The 20731-nt window shown below is 49.8% G+C and overlaps 1 protein-coding gene across 14 annotated transcripts in view; it reads left to right on the top strand.

Moving 5' to 3' along the window:
• Positions 1 to 20731, top strand: part of SMARCA2 (SWI/SNF related BAF chromatin remodeling complex subunit ATPase 2) — a 179139-nt gene that overhangs the window by 134812 nt on the left and 23596 nt on the right. For 8 of the 14 annotated variants that reach the window (XM_082694437.1, XM_082694439.1, XM_082694427.1 and 5 more), the window contains 3 exons: positions 15274 to 15379; positions 15905 to 16006; positions 18869 to 19001. In XM_082694437.1, coding sequence (XP_082550563.1) covers positions 15274 to 15379; positions 15905 to 16006; positions 18869 to 19001 — 341 coding nt within the window. Of the gene's footprint in view, positions 1 to 5987; positions 6042 to 15273; positions 15380 to 15904; positions 16007 to 18868; positions 19002 to 20731 lie in introns of all 14 variants that reach the window. The other 6 variants (XM_082694426.1, XM_082694436.1, XM_082694433.1 and 3 more) reach the window with 1 other exon arrangement.

Genomic DNA, 20731 nt, shown 5'->3' with positions numbered 1-20731 from the left:
GCATGGAGGGCTGGCGGCCATTTGCCGTCAAGCCTTTCCCACTTGGCCCACTCGACTCCTTATATTATATCACCTGCTGGCTCCTCAGCCTTTGGGGTTTATGCCTTTTGGAAACCCATAGCTGGGCGCTGGTCACTATCCATCCCTTACCCTCAGCTAAGCCCAGCCCAGGAGCTGATGGCACAAGCCCTCGTCTCTGGGTTCAGCTCCCCATGTTGGAGTCTGCACTCCCGCCTTCACTACCTGCGGGGCAGTGGGGCAACTGCCTCGACCCCCCGAGCCCGTGTGCCTCATCCACAAAATGGAAGGCGGACTGTAGCTGCCTCGAGAGGCCCTCCGTGAGCTTGAGGACTGAATACGGGCTGGTGGAGTCGTCTCCTTCCTGATCGCCAGCCTCTCAGACTACTTTGAGCCCCTTGGGTGGGTAAATGGAGCCCCCGGGTGCTTGAAGGGAAGTGTCCTTGCTGATCGGATTTCCGTGCCCCCCCCCCAAAAAAAACCCAGAAAACACAGTTTCACTGGGACTGATGATTGAGCCTGTCGCTGCTTGTATTGTCAGGGAGCGAATATTTAAATATTTTAGCATGCAGACATTAAGCCCTTTATTTATTTATTTATTTTTTAATTCTTCCCCTCCCCTTTCTCTGGTTTCAATGACTTCTTTAACCCTTCCTCGAAACGTCCTCTCCCAAGGCCCATCCTGTCGGCTTCCCCATTCGGGTCCGTTCTAGGGGGCACGTTCCCAGTAGCTGCCGCGTGTTTCATGGCCTGTTCGTGTTAGTAATCTAGAAAAAGCACTGATTCTGAATATTTCTGTGTTTTATTTCTCTTACCAAACTTGGTTCTCAAGTAGGAGGCTCTCAAATTAGGAGGGCCTTAATTGGATACATTGTTATATTTTTGTTGGTTTTAGAAAATACTGCTGGGAAATGTACCTACCCCTCCATGTGTTGAGAGTTCTCTGCCATTAAAGTCAGCTACTAATATAGCAACTCAACCTACCTGTGCAAGAAATACCAGCCATACGCACTTCCCTCCTAGCACCTCAGCCGAATGTTAGGGTTCTGACAGTCGTACAGATTAGCGATGTATTAAATAAGAACTGCCATCTATATTTAACTGATACATAAGAATTAATTAGCTCTCATGAGACAGTTTTTTTCAAAGTTCTTGCATGATTCTGGGACAGATGTATCTTTTTTATAAAGAGCTAGGATAATTTAACAAGAGTCTATTTATGCCCTTTGTTTTCAGTGCCAGGCCTGTTGTTTTGTTTTTATTTTGTTTTTCAAGGAGGATACTTTTTAAAATGCAACCCCAAAGAGCCAGTCATTTTGTGTGATTCACAAATGTAAACTCCTTCGGCAGTAACGGCTCTCTAAATCTCTAAAGGTAACTCTGGTCAGCTACGGCTCGTTCCCACCGTTTTCTTTCCCCAAATCAAGTAGTGTGAGAAGGCTTTGTTTTGACTTCCTATATTATGCATTGTTTTCTGTTTCTGTAGAAGTTTTTTAAAAAATCCTGTTGTAAAATTAGGTGCTATTTAACCTCAGACTTAATTTCTTTCAAAAAGGGATTCATCCTGATGTGCATTTGTAAACCTTTAAAATGGCCCCGGGGATGAGCTCTTAGAGCAAGGTGCGGAGGGGTAGGGTCTCGGAGAGAGAGCTGTCCCAAGTCTGGAGATGGGGCTTAGACTTGCCTGGATGAGGGAAAGATTCTGGAAAGATTCCATGTTTTAGCTCTCCCTGGTTGGTCTTCCCACAACCCAGGTGTGTCCCCGACACCACCCCGTCGGACAGACCGCCATCCAGCCTCTGTGTGTGTACCCCCAAGGGTTAGGTTACGGGGTTAGGGGGCAGTTCACGGCACCGAAGGAAACCTCTAAACACAAAAGTCATTTCCCATATTAAAACCGATTCAGCCTACTGTCGTCTGTTCGTTCTCTTTGGACCTTCAGAGAGTAAACCCGTTCCTCATTTCAAGAAATGTCCTTTGTGGACAATGTACCCACCTCCCCACATTCTCCTCATGGTTGAAACCCCCCACCCTTTGCCCTCTGAGTGATATCTAGACCTGCGTCTTTCAGTCCCCTTCCGTGGGCACCTCCTGCTTTCTTAGTGTCCCATTTAACATAGAGCACCCAGAATTCCACCTGTGTCCTCATGCCGCAGGCGGGGTGGTCATTTTCCTTGGGCTGGATACCAGTGTTCTGTTACCGTGACTCAAGAGTGCATTAAAGTTTTCCAGCAACTCTGACACAGACTTAACCTTTATGGAACACGGGCTTGTTGAAAAGCTGCCATTCCCCCAAACATACAGAAAGCTCTTTTGTCACTTGATGCTGCCAAGGTTAGCCTTCCACTAAGCATTTGATTTTTTTTTTTTTTTTTTTTGGAACCTGTACCGACTGACTTCATTCCTTCCCCTGTCAGTTCCATTTAACTGACTCACGTCCCATCTTTCCAGTCTACTGTTATAACTTAATTTTTAGGCCTTTTAAAAGAAGATTTCCTTCTCTAAGTTCTGTGTTTGTTTTTCTTTTGGGCATCGGAAGATTTGTTACAAGCTGTTGCTGAGAAACTTCTGAAGGGCAAAGGACAGGTCTCTAGCCTGTGCCCCCTGAAAATCACTTCAGGGTCACAGGAATGTGGGAGCCAGTAATCCCTAAAGTCGACTAGCCATGTGCAAACTCACATGACCATGCCATCATGTCACGCACATTCATCTGTCCTTGGTCAAGGCTATCAAGAAAGGCTGAAACCAAGAGGCAGCCACGTCCGTGGCCTCTCCAGTCTCTCCACCCAGAAACCCCGCCGAAAGAATGAAATGAGGTTGGCCCGCCATGGCTTTTTCTAGGAGACCCCCTGCTGGTACTCAAATGATGTTATTTATCTTCCCTAAAGAGCCCCGTGGCATCTGAATAATTTCTTCTCAATTTTTTTACCGAGGGTCCAACATCAAGCATAGCAGCCTCCAGTTTCCTTTTCCGTTTTGACATGGGGACACGGGCGCTCTTCTCGTGTTCTGACTCCACTTCTGCTCTTTGTGATTTCTCAAACATGGTGAGAAGCCATCCACACTCCTTCGGGATGTAATTCGTTTGCAACCGGAACTTGTGCCCACATGAAGGGCCTTCCTGTGCTCTGCCGGTAGCTTTTGTTCAACGTTTATTGTGCCTTGCTTTTCAAATCTGAGCACTGTTCTCATCCCTGAAGAATCTGGACACAGAAGATGAGGTCGTATCATGGCCTGGCTCCCTGGCCGTTGTTGTTGGACCGTGGCAGGAGCATTGCAGGAGGACAAGCCCTGCTGTCTGCCAACAGTTGGGACTTCAGGTCCAGCATTAAGGACAGACACAGGGAAGCAGTGCAGGAGGCAGGAGATACCTGTCTGGCCGGTCTGATCGGTGGATGAAACCCTGGCCTACGGTGGGGGTGGGGGCAAGGCCGGTGGCCGCTGGGCTCCTTCCTCTCTGACACTCTTGAGGCTCTGCTGTCCTCCCAGAACAGGGACTGTCCTCTTCTTGCCCTGAATTTTAAGAAGCCTTGGTGACCTGTCCGAGAATGGTGGAAAGCCTTGGCTTGTTCCGAATTTTAGTTGTCCTCACCTATAGAAAATCATTCCTTCATGCTGGAAACATTTATGGCATTCCTTCCTGGTTTCCAGCCCTGTCCTACGGAATAGGGCCAGAAGGTAAAAATAAACAAACAAAAAAACCTCAAAGTACTTAGCCACTTGCTCGCCATTCGTGCATTGGAGGACATAGTCTTCCTGCCATGTGGTCTTCCTTCCAGTAGGTGGCTGGCCAGGGGAATTCAGGGACGGAGGGGTCACATGAGCTCATTATAAGAGGACACAGTGACATTCTCTTGTGTTTAGGGTCACTTTTACGGGGGAAAGAAAATACTATCATCATAAAGACGTTGACTCCGGGAATGGAGAGCCAACATTTCATTTCATTCCATTCCATTCCATTTTAGCACCTTCCCACGGAAGGACTCTGTAGACCTCCAACCTTAGGACGAACTGTCCTTGCTGACGTCCTGCATGTCCCGAAGTCCCTTGTAGCATTTTCCCCCTATTTGAGGAAGGCCAAGCGGCTGGCTTTGAAGGTCCACATCCCACCTGTCCATTGTCCAGAAGGGGTGGGCTCCTGTTAAAATGTCCCCTTCTTCCGAGGTTTCCTCTCGGGTGCTTGACCTCTCGTGTATCACTTACCGTGGGGCTCCCCCGCTCGGAGCATCGTCAGAGGCTTCCACCCAGCGTGCACTGCTCAGACACTGTTCCTCCTGGCCCTCCAAGGTAGATTTCTGGCAACAGAGATGTTTGAAGCCAAATCCACATTCCTCTATTCTTGCTTGAACTCTTTTGTTGTTGTTGTTGTCACTGGCATTTTGTACCTTTTTTTCCTTTCCCCACCTAAGGTGATCAGATCGCTGACCGGGGTAGCTCTGTCCCCGTGCACTCCTTACCCGAGTCCCTCAAAATGCCTCTGCCGGGGTCGCTCTTGTTCCAAGCCTTGCATCCTTTGCGATCTCCAGGCCTCATTAGCTTCGGCTCCCAGAACCTTGCCCATTGTTCAAATTATTTCCATCCTGTGCTGCAAACTAGGCTAGTATTTCTGGTGGCCACGTTGCTCTTCCTCTGCTACTGCAGGTCCTGTGACCCCATGGTTAACCTAATCACTCACCCAGCGTCCCAGAGGCACAGCAGAAAAAGCGTTCCCAGCCCCATGCCCTGATTCCTGATAACGCACGCATGCCAAGTGCCCTCACCACACGCATGCCAGCATCTGTCCAGGCCACGCTTCTTCCGGGGGCCGTCCCGTGGCTGGCCTGGCCTGCTGCCCGTGTCCCTTGCCTCCCATCTGCTCCCCATCCTGCCTTTCTGGGGTGTGGATCTGAGCCTGTCTCCCAGGTAACACCGCACACCTTCCCTTTGCCTACCAGGTAAGGATGATCTAGTTTCTCAGCACCAGAGCGGTGGTGGTCCACGGCCCACCTCCATGGCCTTCCCACCATCATTCTCCATCACGTCCCTTCCCGGTCTCCCTCTGCTTTCGGACGGCCCAGCTCTTTCTCTCTTTTCCCACCTCTCTGCTCTCCCTGGTCTATACTTTCCCACCCATGTCGTGCCTCAAGCCCTCGAGCCGGCAGTGGCTCCGAGAAGGGATTTTTCTAGGCGGCCCCACGCAGGCGGCGTAGGCCAGAGGGAGCTGTCCTCACCTGGAGGAAGGTCTGGACGGGAGGGCGGTTTCTGCTGCCATGTCTCGTGCCTGGCAGCTGCTTGGTTGGCCGCCGCACAAAGGGACACCCTTGTAGCAGGCCCAGGATGGCTTAGGATGGCTTCCTTGGAGGCCATGGAAGGGCCAGAGACCTCAGGTGGTGTTTCCTGGTCCTCTGCAGTGGAAGGGACTTACTTGCAAAGACTAGAGGTCTGGGAGGCAGAGCCAGCCACCCCGGGGGGTGTCCCTAGGCTGGCTGCTGTCAAACCGCGCGTTCCAGCTCTCTGAGGTAAGTAGTAGCAGCCAGGCTCGGACAGGGACAGGCTGCAGCTGCTTCCCGGAGGTCACAGCCCCCTTTGGCCCCTCCCCATCCAATGCTGCCTGCCTTGCACTGCTCCGGGAGCCGTGGAGGGAACCCGTACCCTAATGCTCCCCCAAACATGTGCAGGGGGAAAGGGAACCGGAGTAACAGGCTTTTGCGTGTCTTAGAGAAGCAGGACAAGCCTCAGGGAAGGGAGGAAATCATTGTTTGCCCCCCACCAATTTCCGGAGAACTGTGCATTTCCTCCGAGTGTGGTTCCAGGCATAACCTCCTGTGGTCTTCCTCAGACCCCCGGAGGAGGTGAGGCAGGGGGTGAGCGGGCTGAGGCTTGGACAAGCGAACCGCCTTCCCCCAAGGTCACCCAACGGAGGAGGAAGAGCTGGGCTGGGACTGGCACCCAGGTCTTCTGACGCCGGTGTTCTTTCTACTCTACCGCAGGTGTAACGTGGAGAAGGTGCCCGGTAATTCTCAGTTGGAAATAGAAGGAAACAGGTCAGGATCTGTCTCGTATGCCCTTGTCTCTGAACACAGGTATCCCTTGGCCCATCCACAATCCGACTCCAAAGGAGCCGGAAGCACATTTCACCGCGGGCCCCGCACCCCCCGACCGCCCCCAATGGGGTGGAGGGGGCGTGGAGGAGCCCGGATCCCCTAAAACACCGGCCGGCCCCGGGGGGCTTTCCAGGTGTCTCTGCGCGCCTCCATGCGGTGTGTCCGCACCTGCAGAGCCCCTCTTCCTCCCCGCAGGCTGCTGGGGCTCCCCCGCTCCCGGAGGGCGCAGCTTCTGCCTCCCACCCGCGGGCCCCCTCACTCGGGGCCGCCTTGGCGTCCGGGTTTCGGGAACAGCGTCTGCGGCGCGTGGTGCCTGGTGCGGGGCTGACCTCGGGGGCGCGGGGAAGGGCGCACGCCCTGTGCCGCGTTTCTGGAGGCGCCCGGGGGGCTTCTGGGCTCCCCTGCCGCTGGTCCTCAGTGTCCCGAGCCAGTCTCTTTGACCTTTGTGTGCTTTTGCTTCTGTGTCTGTAAGTGGAAATGCTTTTCTCCTCGCGATTTTGGGAGAAGGAGGTGCTGTTGGTGGAGTGGGAGAGGGGGATGGGCAGGATCTTCCCAGGGTGGAGCTGCTAGTCCTGCGCTGAAGGGTTTTTTTCCTTTCAGTCAGCATGAACTTAAAAACTAGGTCTCTCCTTGCGACGCTTGACGGTCCATAGTCCATTTCTGTTGGTTGACCCAGTGACCTCCTTCACAGCATCTTCCTCACTCGTGGTAGGATCCAGTCTAGGGCCAGGAGGAAGAGGCATCGAAGCTGCTTCTCTGGTGCATTCCAGAACGAACACCCCTCCCCGGTGGTGCATGTAAGGCGATGCGACGTGGGAGTGACTGGTGCCTCCCATGCCTGTGTGGGGATAGGACCCGTGTGCAAGACGGTCGATTTGTTGGTAATTCCTGTGGGTGTTGAGGAAACAGCACTGAGCCCTGGAAGCCAGACCCTCTAACTCTGGGGTGTGTGCCGGACGTCAAGAATCGGGTTCCGTTTCTGCCACCGGGAGACAGAACTCCGTCTGGATTTGCATTTGGGGATTGAAACAACATAGAACTCGGACTTTATTAGTTTGGCCGCTTTAAATAAGGAAGCAGCTTGGTTAAACACTCCCCCTGCCCCCTCTACTGCCTCCCCCAAACATGGAAAGGACGCTTTAATGGTCTAAATGGCGTGATGCAGCTAAGCACCCAGCCCAGTAAACAGGGCAGACATAAGCTCCTTTTCCCCCTTGTCCATCAGAATGGTCATGTGACCATGAAAAGTGGATTAATCCCAACTCTAAAGGCCCTCCTGTGTCCTGCCTGGGCTTTCCGTGGAGGTGATAGGGCTGTATGTAGCCGGGACCTAGGTAAATACATTTTTACAGAAGACACATTTAGACTGATTTTTAGCAGTTTCAGGCCTTGGCATTTCCTCTGGGCTCTGGACTCTTTCTCATCCCTTACTGTCCCGTGTGCTTCTCTTCTCCATACGGCCAAGTTTATGATGTGTGTTGTTCAGAGCTTGTATTAGGGTAAACAGAATTAAAAGTTCTTCTCATGTGTTCAGAAGCACCGAGCACTCTGTGTGCCAGTCTCTGTGCAAGTACGGGGTAGAAATGAATCCAAGGGAAAGCCTTAAAACAGAGCTGCAAGGGCGAGGAAGGAAGAACACGCACCCAGTATGAATGTGGTGTGGACAGGAGGACGGGGAGGGCCAGCGTAGGATCTGTGAAGGTATTGGGTCATCGGGTCTGCTCGTGCACAGAGTGGGGATCCCCAAGTAGACCGCAGGGGTTGGGGACAAGGCAGAGGCCCTCGGTCCCCTGTGCATGGGCCACCATGGTGATAGGGAAAAGCAGGACCCTCTAGAGACCATCTGGATCCCAATAGGACTGGATCCTGCAGGGTCAGAGAAGGGGCCAAAGCGTGGGACAAGGCGGTGGGTGTGGGGACAGGGGTGACTTCTCAGACATGTGACTGACAAGACGCAGAGCAGACTGGGTGTGAGAGGGGAACCTACAGATCGCCCTGGGGTCTCTGGTAGGTGGATATTGTACCGCCCACGGGAATGCGGGGGGAGGGACGGGTGGCGTGTGTGGGTCCCACATGTGGAGAGTGTGCGTGCACAGCTCCCCTGTGCGGCATCCTCCCTCCCAGAAAATCCGATTCCTCTCGTGGCTATAAACGGCCCTTGATGTTGTGATTATGTTGCTAGTATTGACTATCCCTTCAGGACTAGCCAAGAAGCTCTTTTAGATGAAATTTATTTTTAGCAATGTTGGCACCAGACATAGTTCTCTCTTTAAATAGGGGAGGGAGGGAGGCTAGGACTGTGGATCGAGGGCCCAAGCCCTTTGGCATATGGTAGCTCTAATTCGATGCAAGAGACGTCGTGAACTCGGACACACTTGGAGGTGAAGAGCCTTGCTTCCCGCATTGGATACTTGGGGCTCAGCCTCCTCTTACGTAGCTGTAGCCTGGTGAGGTTGTAGCCTCGTGCATTGTCTGAAATGGTAATCCCTGGACTAGGGTCCTCAAACCCCTGTCCCGTAGCTTCTTGGGGACCCCCTGGTGCAGTGAGAGGCTCCGAGAAGTCTGACCGGAAGTCGCCTTTTGGGCTTCTTTCCACCTAGTGTATCCCAAATGCCTTCGACCAACAAAACCCCCTTTCCCAGGGAAACCCACTGAAAATCGATTAAGCTTGTGTTCCTTGGAGCACACTTTGGGAAAGGCCAAACTGGAGCGCAGGAACTACTTTTTGTCCAGGGAGAATTTGCTCGGAGAAATGTGGATTTTCAGAACTTTGTTTTTCCTTCCTGACAAATACTGGTACTTGTTGCATGTTTAGTCAAAGAGGCGGCTCGGACTCCTGGCCACTTGGCACTCAGTTTACGAGGCTCGGCCGGTTATCCCCACACAAAGCAGGTGGGCAGCCCACAGATAAACCTAGCCTGTCTGCCTTGCAAGGTGCGGAAGGCGTCCGAGGCTTCTAGGGTCCATCTGGCCCAGAAGGGCAGGGTGTCTGCCTCTCCGAGCTGCAGGCCAGTACCAGAGTCCGTGAACTCTCTCTGAGGGAGGAGGATGAGGAGCCCCAGCGGGAGTAACAAGGCAGAGTTTCTTACGGGCCGATAAAACTGTCTTTAAAGCCATTCTACGGGCATTGTAATAAAAAACCGGATTGCTCTGAAAGACGGCAGTTACTGGGCATGTATGTTCTTGCATATTCACGGGTGGGAATCTGCTTCCTCACATAGAATCCTACACCTTCCTTAGGAATTTGCTAGAACAGCCACTTAGAGCAGCCCTCCGGTGCCCCAGCAGTAGCCCACCCATCTGGCAAAGTGACGTGTGGTACTGGGGGCTCAGGTGGGGAGCATTTGATTTTGCTTGCCTGCGAGAGCTTTGTGCTTTTGAGTTGGGCCAAAGGCTTTGAAGAGTTTTTTACTACTGCAAAGCAGAGACACACAGGGTCAGATCCAAGGATAAAATACTCAGGGGAAGGTGGGTCCTTGCCTTTTGAAAGGAAGACATTCTTTGGGCCCTGTCCCACTCTTTCAGAGGACGTGACATAAGCAGGTGAAGAGGCTGTCCAAGGTCACTGGACAGGTGCTCTTAGGAAATGTCAAGTGAGAAAAAGAGGGAAAGCAACCAGACATCCCGGGTCGGTATTTCTGAGTCAAGTGATAGGTACTACATCTCCAAGCTTCCTCAAAATGCTTGTCTAAGCAAAGAAATCGTATTCTCGGAATCCTACGTCCTACCGAGCACCTTTGATTTGTAGTAGAAAGTTCAGGGACAGAAACCTGAAGAAATAAATGGGAACTTAACAGTATAGTAGATTCCGAGGGTTGTGATACATGATAAATCGTATGCGATTACTCTTTTCTACTATTCTATTTATTTGGCTTTATTATAGTAGAATTAAAAGGTGCCAGTTGGTGAAATGTGCTATTTATGGTGATATAAATAAAAGGTGGTCATATACCCCTTAGATAGCATTTCCCCAGAAAAAAATTAGATGAGGTTTTTGACTTACAGCATGTTGTCAAAGAAGGCAACCCAGGAGAAGTATGTGAGACCGACTTGAGTTACGGATAATGATAAGGTTCCACATTACACTAGCGTGTAAATCCTCATTCGGTCGGATCCGAGCACGTTGTTGGGAATGTTTATGTATGCTCTGACGCATCTCCTTGTGGTCCTTCGTTGGTGACCTTTCAAAGACCTAGTTGCAGTTGGACTACATTTACAGTCGGACACCCTGTGTTCTTATATTTATTTATTTTTACCGAAGGCCGCAACAGGGCTTCCTCCCTCCCTCAAGGCGTCCCCTTCAGATGCGTCGTTTCAGACCCTCTAGCGCGCTGTTGTCCTTTGCGCAGCAGACGTCCTGGCCGGTTTGCATTAGCTATTCTACATACCGCTGGGATGGACGCCAGGTATGTACGTCTGTGTCTGTTGTATGGACATGCTTATGTCACAGACGTGTATTGTCAGCCTAGAGAAGATCACCAAACACAGAGGCACGCAGCCGGGCATCCCTGTATCTAAGACTCTCCGTAAAGCCTTGCTGCTTTTCTCACTGAGCCGAGGGAGCCTTCTATGGACTGCTGACGCCAGGGCGCTTCCCTTGCCTTAACCCGATGTGACCTGATTTTTGTTGCTGCCTCGGGCGCATCCTGTATCTGCAGTCCTGACGTGCCCCCCGGGATGATTTTTACCCACTTCTAACGGCCAAAAGCAGGTCTGCCCCCACTGTGTTCTGTTCTGCCATAACCTCCCGCATTCTTCAGATCTCCAAGCTTGTTAGGAATTACCGGTCCGCACTCAGGAAGACCCACATGAGAGATCTCGGTCGTGAACAGGGAGGGCAGGTGTTCCCACACCTGTTGCCGGCCTGGCTCGCGTCTCTGGGGGCTCTCAGGGAAGTGGGGCACTGCTGTGTTTGCGGTGCATTTCAGGTGCACGGGAATCTGACCCTGAAAAGCAATGGCTTACTTTCACCTGCTGCCCTCCAGTGTGGGCCCAATTTTTTAAAGTTTTCATCCAGAAAGATTTTCCTGTGTTTGACTTCTTTAGGATGGTAGTAACTTTTTTGTTTTTTGGTGAAATCCTTCCAAGTGGGTATTCTAAATCATGACATTGTTTTTCTTTTTTTATGGTGGCAAGATAGTTTTTGTTTAGTTAACAAGTGTAAACGGGTGGCAATTTCAGTGCTAGCTAAATTCTCTTTTTGCAGGAGTCTCCATTATCCATGCTTGTCAACAGATCAGTCTGGGTAGGTAAAAAGAAAACCATAAGACAGGAAAAAAAAAAAAGCCCAGAAACAAAACCCAAGAAAATTCTCACCTAATACCTTATCTTCTTGATTTGGGTTTATAGGGAAGGCAGAATAGCCAGCATTTTAAAGGAGTCGGTCTCTTAGCGAGCATTTCCCGTCTTCTGCCATGCCTAAAATGTAATTAGAGGGGAAACTGATGTTTATGTCACATTCATTGTGTACGCAGTCATCATTTTAGAATTCCAGGAGTACAGACATGAAAGTTGCATCCTTTGGTTTGCGGAAGTAAGGGAGAGAAGTGGGTTCCCAAGTGAAGCCGAGCAGAGGAAACCTTGTGAGTGTGCGTGTGTACCCACGTGTGTGCATACCCATGTGTACGCACCACCATCCGTGCGGTCCGCAGTGCGTACTGCAAACCACGTGCCCACAGTAGCATGGGAGCCCTTCTGTCTCATACACCCTGACACTGGGGCCATGTGTTCCTGTGTCCATTCACCTCTGTGGGGGGGACCCCTGGGCTGCTGGCCCACCAGCACCTGGAAACTCTCGGAGGGTGCATGGTGTCATTTTAGATTTTAGGTTACACTCTTGCCCTCCTCCCAGGCCGTTCCTATCAGGCCCACGTTTCCTCTTCGGCGATCGATCACTGTACGAGATAGATCTGAAGTCACGGACCATCAGTGGAATCTTTGCTTCCGTGGAGGGGAGTGGGTATCCTTTCTGTCAGGGGAAGTGCACTCTTCCAGTGAACAGTTTCTACTTCTAGGCCTTAAGTTGTACAAAGTGACATAATGGAAAAATACCTGGAGTTGGGGGCGGGGGTAAGCATTTCAACAGAAACAGAACACCTTCTGCAAACCATTCTACAATTAGTCTATTGTTCTGGACTTAAAAAAAAAAAAACTTTCCAGCACTCCAAAAAAAAAAAAAAAAAAAAAGGCATTGAAAAGGTATACTGAAAAAAACTTTACTCAGTGTAAGTTTGAAAAATGCCAAGAATTCAAAACTCTTTCAGGCTATTTCACTTCCTTTTTAAATTTTTTTTTTTAACCTTTAATGTAGAAAAAAATAAGTTACTGTAGTGATCTGTCAGCAAGTTGTTTTCCTAACTTGATGCTTGCTTGCTTGCTTTGAGGGAAAGAATGTGCACAAGTTGGGGCAGGAGGTGGAGAGGGGGAGAAGCAGACTCCCCGCTGAACAGGAGCCCGACCTGGGGCTCGATCCCAGGACCCTGAGGTCATGACATGAGCGGAAGGCAGACGCTTAACCAACTGAGCCTCCCCTACCTTGTGGCTTTCCATAGGTCACAGAAAGCTGGTTGTCCTCCTGACATTCCTGCCCAAGCTGGTCATCAGAACCACCACTCCAGCTTTTGTCCACATATAAGATGTCCCCACCCTCTTTGGAAAAGAGCAGAAGAAAACAGAAAAAAAGCATGTACATAGAAGAATTAAGTTGTGGGCAGGGGGGAGGTGCCAAGGGTTAGTTTGATAGTAAGAATTCCTTCCCATTTTCATGGAGAATGGCTTCTTGAAGTATGGTGGGAGGCATAGAGACCGGGGATGAGTAACCAAGTGGAGGTTGACCACGGTTTTCCCGGGCACGGGAGAAAGAGGCTGTCCTGGTGAGAAGAGTCAGGTCCTCAGTACAGCCTGGGTTTGCAGGGAATGAGCAGAAGAGAGCCTTGAAAACCAGACTGAGGTGACTGTGTGATGATCACACCAACAAACCACAAGAGGTCTTTTTCCAGTAGCTTCCAGGTCTTGTGTTTGCCCCGTAACTCTGTCCTCAGTGAAATGGGAGGTAAGAAGTAAGACAGGAATATGGAGTCAAGTGAACCTTAACTTTTTAAACAGTATCAAAATTTTGTCTTATTTTCTGGGTCCCAGAACGTTCAGCTCTCTCCTTTATGAGCACAGATCATTGTCGACCTGTTTTGTCACAGGGTCTAGAATTCCCACAACCCGACTAAGGGCAGGGACATCAGACCAAGCATGTTTTGGCCATGCTGTCCCCCACCCCCCACCCCTCCAATTCGAAAGTGCTTTATCACCATTCTTGGTGCAAAGGGCTTATTTCTCACGGCAGCAGTAGTACAGTTGAAACCGAGAGTCTGTCCATCACACGTGTACAGAGCACAGATGTCCTTGTAACCCGTCAATAGAAAAATGACACCATCTGTTGGCAATGTACAAAATGACAGCGTAAAGATGTCACTGAGGGTCAGGTGTTCAGTCCAAGATGACAAAGGGGTCTGACTTCCTGACGGTGGGGAGGACACGGATAGCAGTAGAAACACCGGTCCCTATGAATTGCCTTTCAGAGACTCCTTTTCAACCAGGTAAAACGTTTGTGTATCTCAGTCTCAGAATGGGAAGGAAAGAGACCAGCCAGACACTGTGGGCCTATAGTGAAGGTGACAGTAAATAAACCAGCTGTTGTCCCATAGTCTCTGGTACAATGGATGGAGGTACAAACGCGTGTGTCAGCCTGGAGAATGGGGGTAGGGGTGGCTGTAGGCGGGGAGGCCCTCCTTGGTTCTTCCCACAATAACCTGAAAATCCCAATTCCCTCGTAAACAGCAGTGCTGTGTGTGCCCCCGATTTTCATATTCATGAGGCTCCTATATGTCTTAAAAAAATAAAATAAAGCCGAGACCCAGCATAACAGAAAATCTCGCCCATTCCTTTGACAGAGGATTTTCAGTTAATTTATGCAGGCCCCTATGCTCTTCAGCATTTCCCCCACTGGTTGCTAAGCAACCGCTTGAGTTACTGCGCATGCCTTTTTTATGATAACTGTCATTATGAATATTTTTTAATTATACAACTGGGACCATGGATTAAAAGAGCATATTGTCCCTCATTCTTCGCCACGGCTTCTAGCGTGCTTGCACACTCGTGGACTCAACCTTCTGGAATTCACACACCCGTGATGTATGTTTATTTATTTGGTGGGTCTGCCTTCACAAAGGAAGTAGAGACTGCCTTGTAAGGGAAGCGAGATTTTTGTGAAAAATGACTCCAGCCTGCCTACAAGCTGCCCCATTGATCCGGAGAGGCCGAGTCAGACGTTAGACTCTTGAACTGAAATTATGAGTATCTTTGTTCCTGTAACCGTGCCTGCTTCCAGTGCTATAAGTGATGTTAAAAGCTCACAATGCATTAGAGACTGGTTTTCAAAGTTATAAATTGTGAAGCATTTGTTGCTATTAAATTTGCTTTCAAATAAAGCGACCATGGAGTTGAGGGAGGGTATCACACGCGTCCCAGACCTGCGAGGCATCCACACTTGCTACAGAGGTCAGGTCTTTCCTGCCCAAGGGGCTCCGTGCGCACACGAGTGCGGTTAGGCGATCAGAAGGGGTTCCTCGGGCAAATACTCATAAAGGTATGCATGGTTCACCGTGTGTAAAATACTCTGAAAGGAATAAGACAGAAAAGAAAGACACACAAAGGCTTTTCATCTGAGTTTCCGGAGTATATTCTAACATACTATGCTCTAAGTAGACAGGGAGTTTGAGACAAAGGAGTATGGAAATAAAGCCATTGTGTACTTTTTTTTTTTTTAACCAATTCAATTATATTCATTTAAAAATGGAATTGTTGGTTGAATACGACATTTTGAAGATTTCTGTCAAAAAGCAGAGCCGTGTTCACTCTGAAGGAGGAACTCACAGTGGACCTGCCATGCCATGTCCTGTGTGTGACAGAAGTGGGGATCTAATGGCATTTTAATGTGATTCTGGAGTGAGCTCAAGGAACACGCATCTCCAGTACGGTCGTGGGATTTTTCTTGATTTAAAGGGCCCCCACGTCCACAGGCATGGGGTGCTCTTTGCTTTTTGGGCATTCTCTGAAATCAAACCCTTTCCTCCGTCGCGTATGATCGGATCTGTGTCTGTTTGTCTCTCCTACCCTACAGTTCAGGGCGGCAGCTCAGTGAAGTCTTCATTCAGTTACCTTCAAGGAAAGAATTGCCAGAATATTATGAATTAATTAGGAAGCCGGTGGATTTCAAAAAAATAAAGGTAGATACTTTGTTTACGCACTTCATAAAAAAGAAGGGGGAAGCCCTTGAAATGCCGACTGTGAGAACTGGGCAGCGGCATCCTTATCTGAGCACCATGGAAAGCCCCCCCCATTACCCCACCCCCTCCCCACTCTAGGGCTTGTCCCCAAAATGGCGGAGAGATCCTTGGGCCTTTCCGTGGATTTTGTTGAACTGCATGGAGAGCTCCTGCTGTATTATGTTGCATTTTATTTAAGACGTTTCAGACTCCTCCCCCAACCCTTTTGCTGCTTTTGTGTCCCATCCTGTGCTGCTCCTTCCCCCTAACAAGAAGGGACCCCCGTGGGAGGGTGGTCTCTCTGACTGGCGCCCCCTGGAGTTGTTCACTCCCGCATCCCCAGCAGGGCTGTCTGCTCTGAAGACAAAGGGAAAATCAAATCAAACTTTTTTTTTTTTTTGACCAAGTAATGATTGTTTGTTTGTTTGTTCCCCCTTCCTTCCTTCTTCCTCTTCTTTCCTCTCTTTTATCCGAAATTTGCTTTAGGAAAGAATTCGTAATCACAAGTACCGGAGCCTGGGTGACCTGGAGAAAGACGTCATGCTTCTCTGCCACAACGCTCAGACCTTCAACTTGGAGGGATCCCAGGTACGTCTTCAGTTTTCAGAAAAAGGTGGAACCTTCCCTGTGCTGCTGCGCTTTTAAGTGATAGATGTCACTTTTCTGCTGTTTGAATGATTGCGGCTCCCCCGGGTGGAATCAAAAATGAGAAGTAAAAACGTACATCCTAAGCTAGTATGTAAGGAAATTGAGGCTTTGGCGCTTTGAGATGAAGGCCAGCCTCTTTGTACCGCAGATGTGCTAGTTCCTACTTGTGCTTCCCTTCAAGGCTTGGCTTCTAATTAGAGGAGGAATTCCAGGAAATCACTTAGTGCAATGCTTAAAGGCTAGAGGTACAGTTTCTGCTTTTGTCAAGACTGTGTATTTGATTATATTCACCTTCATGTTTCTGACCGCACCCTTGCATCAGGGAGTGAAACTACTGTGATTTAAGAGGAAAATAGAAGTGAAACTACTATGTTGTAAGGGGGGGGAACCTAGAGAAAAAAGAACCACTGTCTCTAATGGCTTACAGAAAATGCTTATCAAGCCGACTGCATCAAGAACTCCCCGGGTCTACTGTGTATGAGCAAGTGACCCTCAGTTGACAAGAATAACTAGGGGAGGAGCCTCTCGCTTTAATGGCACCTCAGTTCCGCTTCCCTTGTGCAGGTGCCCCTTCTCTCCTGTCTATATTTCCAGCCCGATGCTCTTGTATCACGGGGAAGGAAGGAGTGGTCTGTGTGTCTGCTGCCCGGTGTCCGTGTCAAGCCAGCAATAAGTTCCTTGGGCTTCTCTCCCGCTCTTGCTTTTTCCGCCCTCATGGCCATTCCAGTCGTGAAACTGGAGAACATGAGAATCCTTGCATGGACCTTTTCTGAAAAGACGGTACATTTCCAGGTTCACGGTGGTGTCCTCCACCCTCCCGTGGCGGCATGCGGCAGCCTCCGTGTCTGCCCGCACCCCGTCTCACACATGAAGTGGAGTCACAAGTGGCTTCTTGACTGGCTTCCTCCTCCATTCTGGGGACTCGTCGCTCACTCTCTCTCTCTCTCTCTCTCTCTCACGGCCCTCGTTGCCCTCCCGTCTCCTACCCACCGTGTGCGATCAGGGTCCAGAATGAATTTCGTCTCCCTAGGCTGCTTTCCAAAGTCCTAGCCTACTCTCGTGCCGTAGCCACCTTTTCCTGCTGCTCCTCCCCCTGAACAGTTCGTGGTCTAATCACACCGGGCCCGTGACCACTTGCGTCCCTGGGTGTGCGTGCTGGCGCCAGCAGGAGGACCGAGCGAGCCCGCGTACTTCTTTTGTGGCCACCGGACAGCAGCATCTTGCCCAACACAGTCCACGGTCCCGGCCAGAAACTGACCTGGCACAATGCCAGATGCACACACTTGGTCTCTTTAGAAAGCCCCCTCCTTTCTCAGCCCTGACGGAACCCTCCTCACCTGCTCCTGTCCGGCTGAATGCTCATTTCCAGCAGATTCTGCCCCCACGGCCCCATCCCAGGACCCCTCCCGACCCTCTGCCCCCTCCGCACGCTGTCCTGCGGTGCTCACTCCAGGGTGTCCCGTCACCTTCGTGAGCTTGTGGCTCCTCTTTCCAATAAGGACTCTGTTTTACAGCCAGGACCGTTGTTGTCCATGGTTTTTTATTTGTTGAAACTCCTAAAATGTATCCTCTTCACCCTTTTTGAGGGTACAGTTCAGTATTATGTTCTCTTTATCGTCCAACAGATTTCCAGAATGCTTTCGTCTGATACAGCTGAAACTCTCTACCCGTGAAACACCTCCCCATTGCCCCCCCCACCCCGTACCCTGCTCTGGGCCCAGGGAACCTGTGAATTTGACTAGCTCAGATACCTCACGGAAGCGAAGACTGTATTTGTCATCATGTGACTGGCTTTTGTTACTCAGCATCCTGTCCTCAAGGTTCAACCTTGTGGTATCAGGTGGAAGGATTTCTCCTTTTTTAAGGCTAAAGAATTCATTTTCCATATATACTGCATTTTGTTCCTGCATCTAGCGGACCCTGGGTTTGCTTGCACTCTTGGCCCTTCAGAGACACAGGTGTGCAAATCTCCCTTCAAAACCTTGCACTCGCTCTTTTGGGTGTATACCCAGAGGCGGGATTGTGGGATCACGTGGCACTTCTGTTTTTAATTTTTGAGAGAAGGGACCATTTTGGAGCTTCAGATCTTGGCAACTCTGCAGGGATGTGCTCAGGTGTGAGCAGACAGTAAAAGGGAAGTACTGACTGGAGTAGTAACAGCCCGTGCTGATAAACGGATGCTGAAGACGAGCCTCCATTTTGTTAGGGCTTTTGGGTGTTTAAGGAGGTCAGTTTACCACAGTTTTGGATAGAACAACTCAAATAAGAAATGCAGGTTTTTTGTTTTTTTTTTTTAAGATTTTATTCATTTACTTGACAGAGATCACAAGCAGGCAGAGAGGCAGGCAGAGAGAGAGGGGGAAGCAGGCTCGCCGCCGAGCAGAGAGCCCAACTCGGGGTTTGATCCCAGGACCCCAGGATCACGACCCAAGCCAAAGGCTGAGGCTTTAACCCACTGAGCCACCCAGGCGCCCCAGAAATGCAGTTTTTAAAACACTCTTTTTGTTATCAAAAATGAGAGGCTATGTTACAGAAGCCCAGCCTTCCCTAAGTATTTATACCCATGCAGGTGGGTACACACACACACACACACACACACACACACACACATTATTTCAACCACAAATGGGCTTTTCCCAGAAGAATCCGTGTGTCAGTGTTTGAGTTCAGCGTTCTCCTGTTGGGCTTCCGCAGGCATGAAAACTCCCACTGTTTCTAACAGACTCCCCCATCACAGAGCAGTCAGGAGGATCTCGGGTCCTCAGCTTGTGGTTTGTAACCGGTACCACTATGACCCTCCAGATCTACGAAGACTCGATCGTCTTACAGTCCGTGTTTAAGAGCGCTCGGCAGAAAATCGCCAAAGAGGAAGAGAGTGAGGACGACAGCAATGAGGAGGAGGAGGAGGAGGAAGAGGAGGAGTCCGAGTCCGAGGGTAAGCCCAGGCCTTTGCTTCCTCTGCTTCTCTGCCCTTTGCCACCTACGTTGCCAGTTCCCTAGCGGCTAACAAAACAGATTTTCCAGCCCCGCAGATCTGGATTCCATTCCTTGGTCTCCTGTGTTCTTGCTGGGCCACCTCGGGCCAGGTAGGTAACCCTGCTCAAGGTTACTTTCCTTCTCTATAAAAGCTGGGTATTAAAACCCCCCAGGCGCGCAAGGAACTTAGCATTGGGCCAGCGTCCTAGGAAGACTCCGTGAATGTTGTCTTTGAGAAGTCAGCGTGAGATCCATTCTCTACGCACACTGCTGTTCTTGCCTATCTGTTGTGTACCGTGGTGATCTTCTCCCCTGGAGGGACGGATGGAGTGTTGATCCGTGGGTACCATCCCCAGAGTTTCTGATTTTGTAACCTGTGTTGGGGCTTGTGAGCATTTCTGACCCGCTCCCTGAGGCTGCTGGGCCTAGGACCAAGTCCACTGGGAGAATCTGTGTCTCAGCAAATAACTGTCAAAATGGGTCGGAAACATTGTCATGTGGATCCTGTCTTTATTTACATTTTGGTATTTTGTTCATCGTGGATTTTTTGGGGGGATAAACTTTGAGTTTTTCAAATACTGCATTAGGATATTTACCCGGATTGCTGAATTTCGGTGTGTTCAGAAGTTTTCTTAAGTTTTTTATTTTAACAGCAGAATAGTTACCATCCAGTGTTACGTCAATTTCAGGTGTACAACAGAGTCATTCAATAATTCTGCACATTTCTCAGTGCTTTTCCGATGGGCCCCGTCCTTGGTCCCATCACCTACTTCCCCCTTCCTCCCTCCCCCGCTCTGGTCACCCTCAGGTGGTTCTCTCTAGTTAAGGGTTTGTTTCTTGCTTTGTTTCTTTTTCCTTAGCTCGTTTTTTGGGTGCCTTAAAATCTACCTGTGAGTGGGATCATATGGTATATATCTTTCTCTGACTTATTTTTATTTTACTAACATATAATGTATTATTAGCCCCAGGGGTACAGGTCTGTGAATCGCCAAGTTTACACACTTCACAGCACTCACCATAGCACATGCCCTCCCCAGTGTCCATCAGCCGGGACCTCCTAACCCTCCCTTCCCCAACCCCCATCAACATTCACTTTGTTTTCTGAAATTAAGAGTGTTTAATGGTTTGTCTCCCTCCCAATCCCATCTTGTTAAATTTTTTCCCTCCCTAACCCCTGACGGCCGCCCACCCTGCCTCTCAAATTTCTCATATCAGAGAGATCATGTGATAATTGCCTTCCTCTGATTGACTTATTTCGCTCAGCTTAATACCCTCTAGTCAACCAGGTTGTTGCAAATGACAGGATCTGGGTTTCTTTTTTCCCATGGCTGCATAGTATTCCATTGTGTATGTGTACTGTGTGTGTGTATGTACACACACATACTGTACACACACACACACACACACACACACACACCCCACATCCTCTTTACCCATTCATCTGTTGATGGACATCTAGGTTCCTTCCATAGTTTGGCTATTGTGGTTTGTGGACATTGCTGCTATAAACATTTGGGTGCACGTGCCCCTTCAGATCACATTTGTAACTGGTAAATACCCAGTAGTGCGATTGCTGGGTCATAGGGTAGCTCTATTTTCAACTTTTTGAGGAACCTCCATGCTGTTTTCCAGAGTGGTTGCACCAGCTTGCATTCCCACCAACAGTGCAGGAGGGTTCCCCTTTCTCCG

Source organism: Mustela nivalis (assembly GCF_964662115.1).
Source record: "Mustela nivalis genome assembly, chromosome: 13".
In the NCBI taxonomy this organism is placed as follows: Eukaryota; Metazoa; Chordata; class Mammalia; order Carnivora; family Mustelidae; genus Mustela; species Mustela nivalis.
The sequence above is the reverse complement of the archived record's forward strand: the minus strand, read 5'-3'. Positions and strand labels throughout refer to the sequence as shown.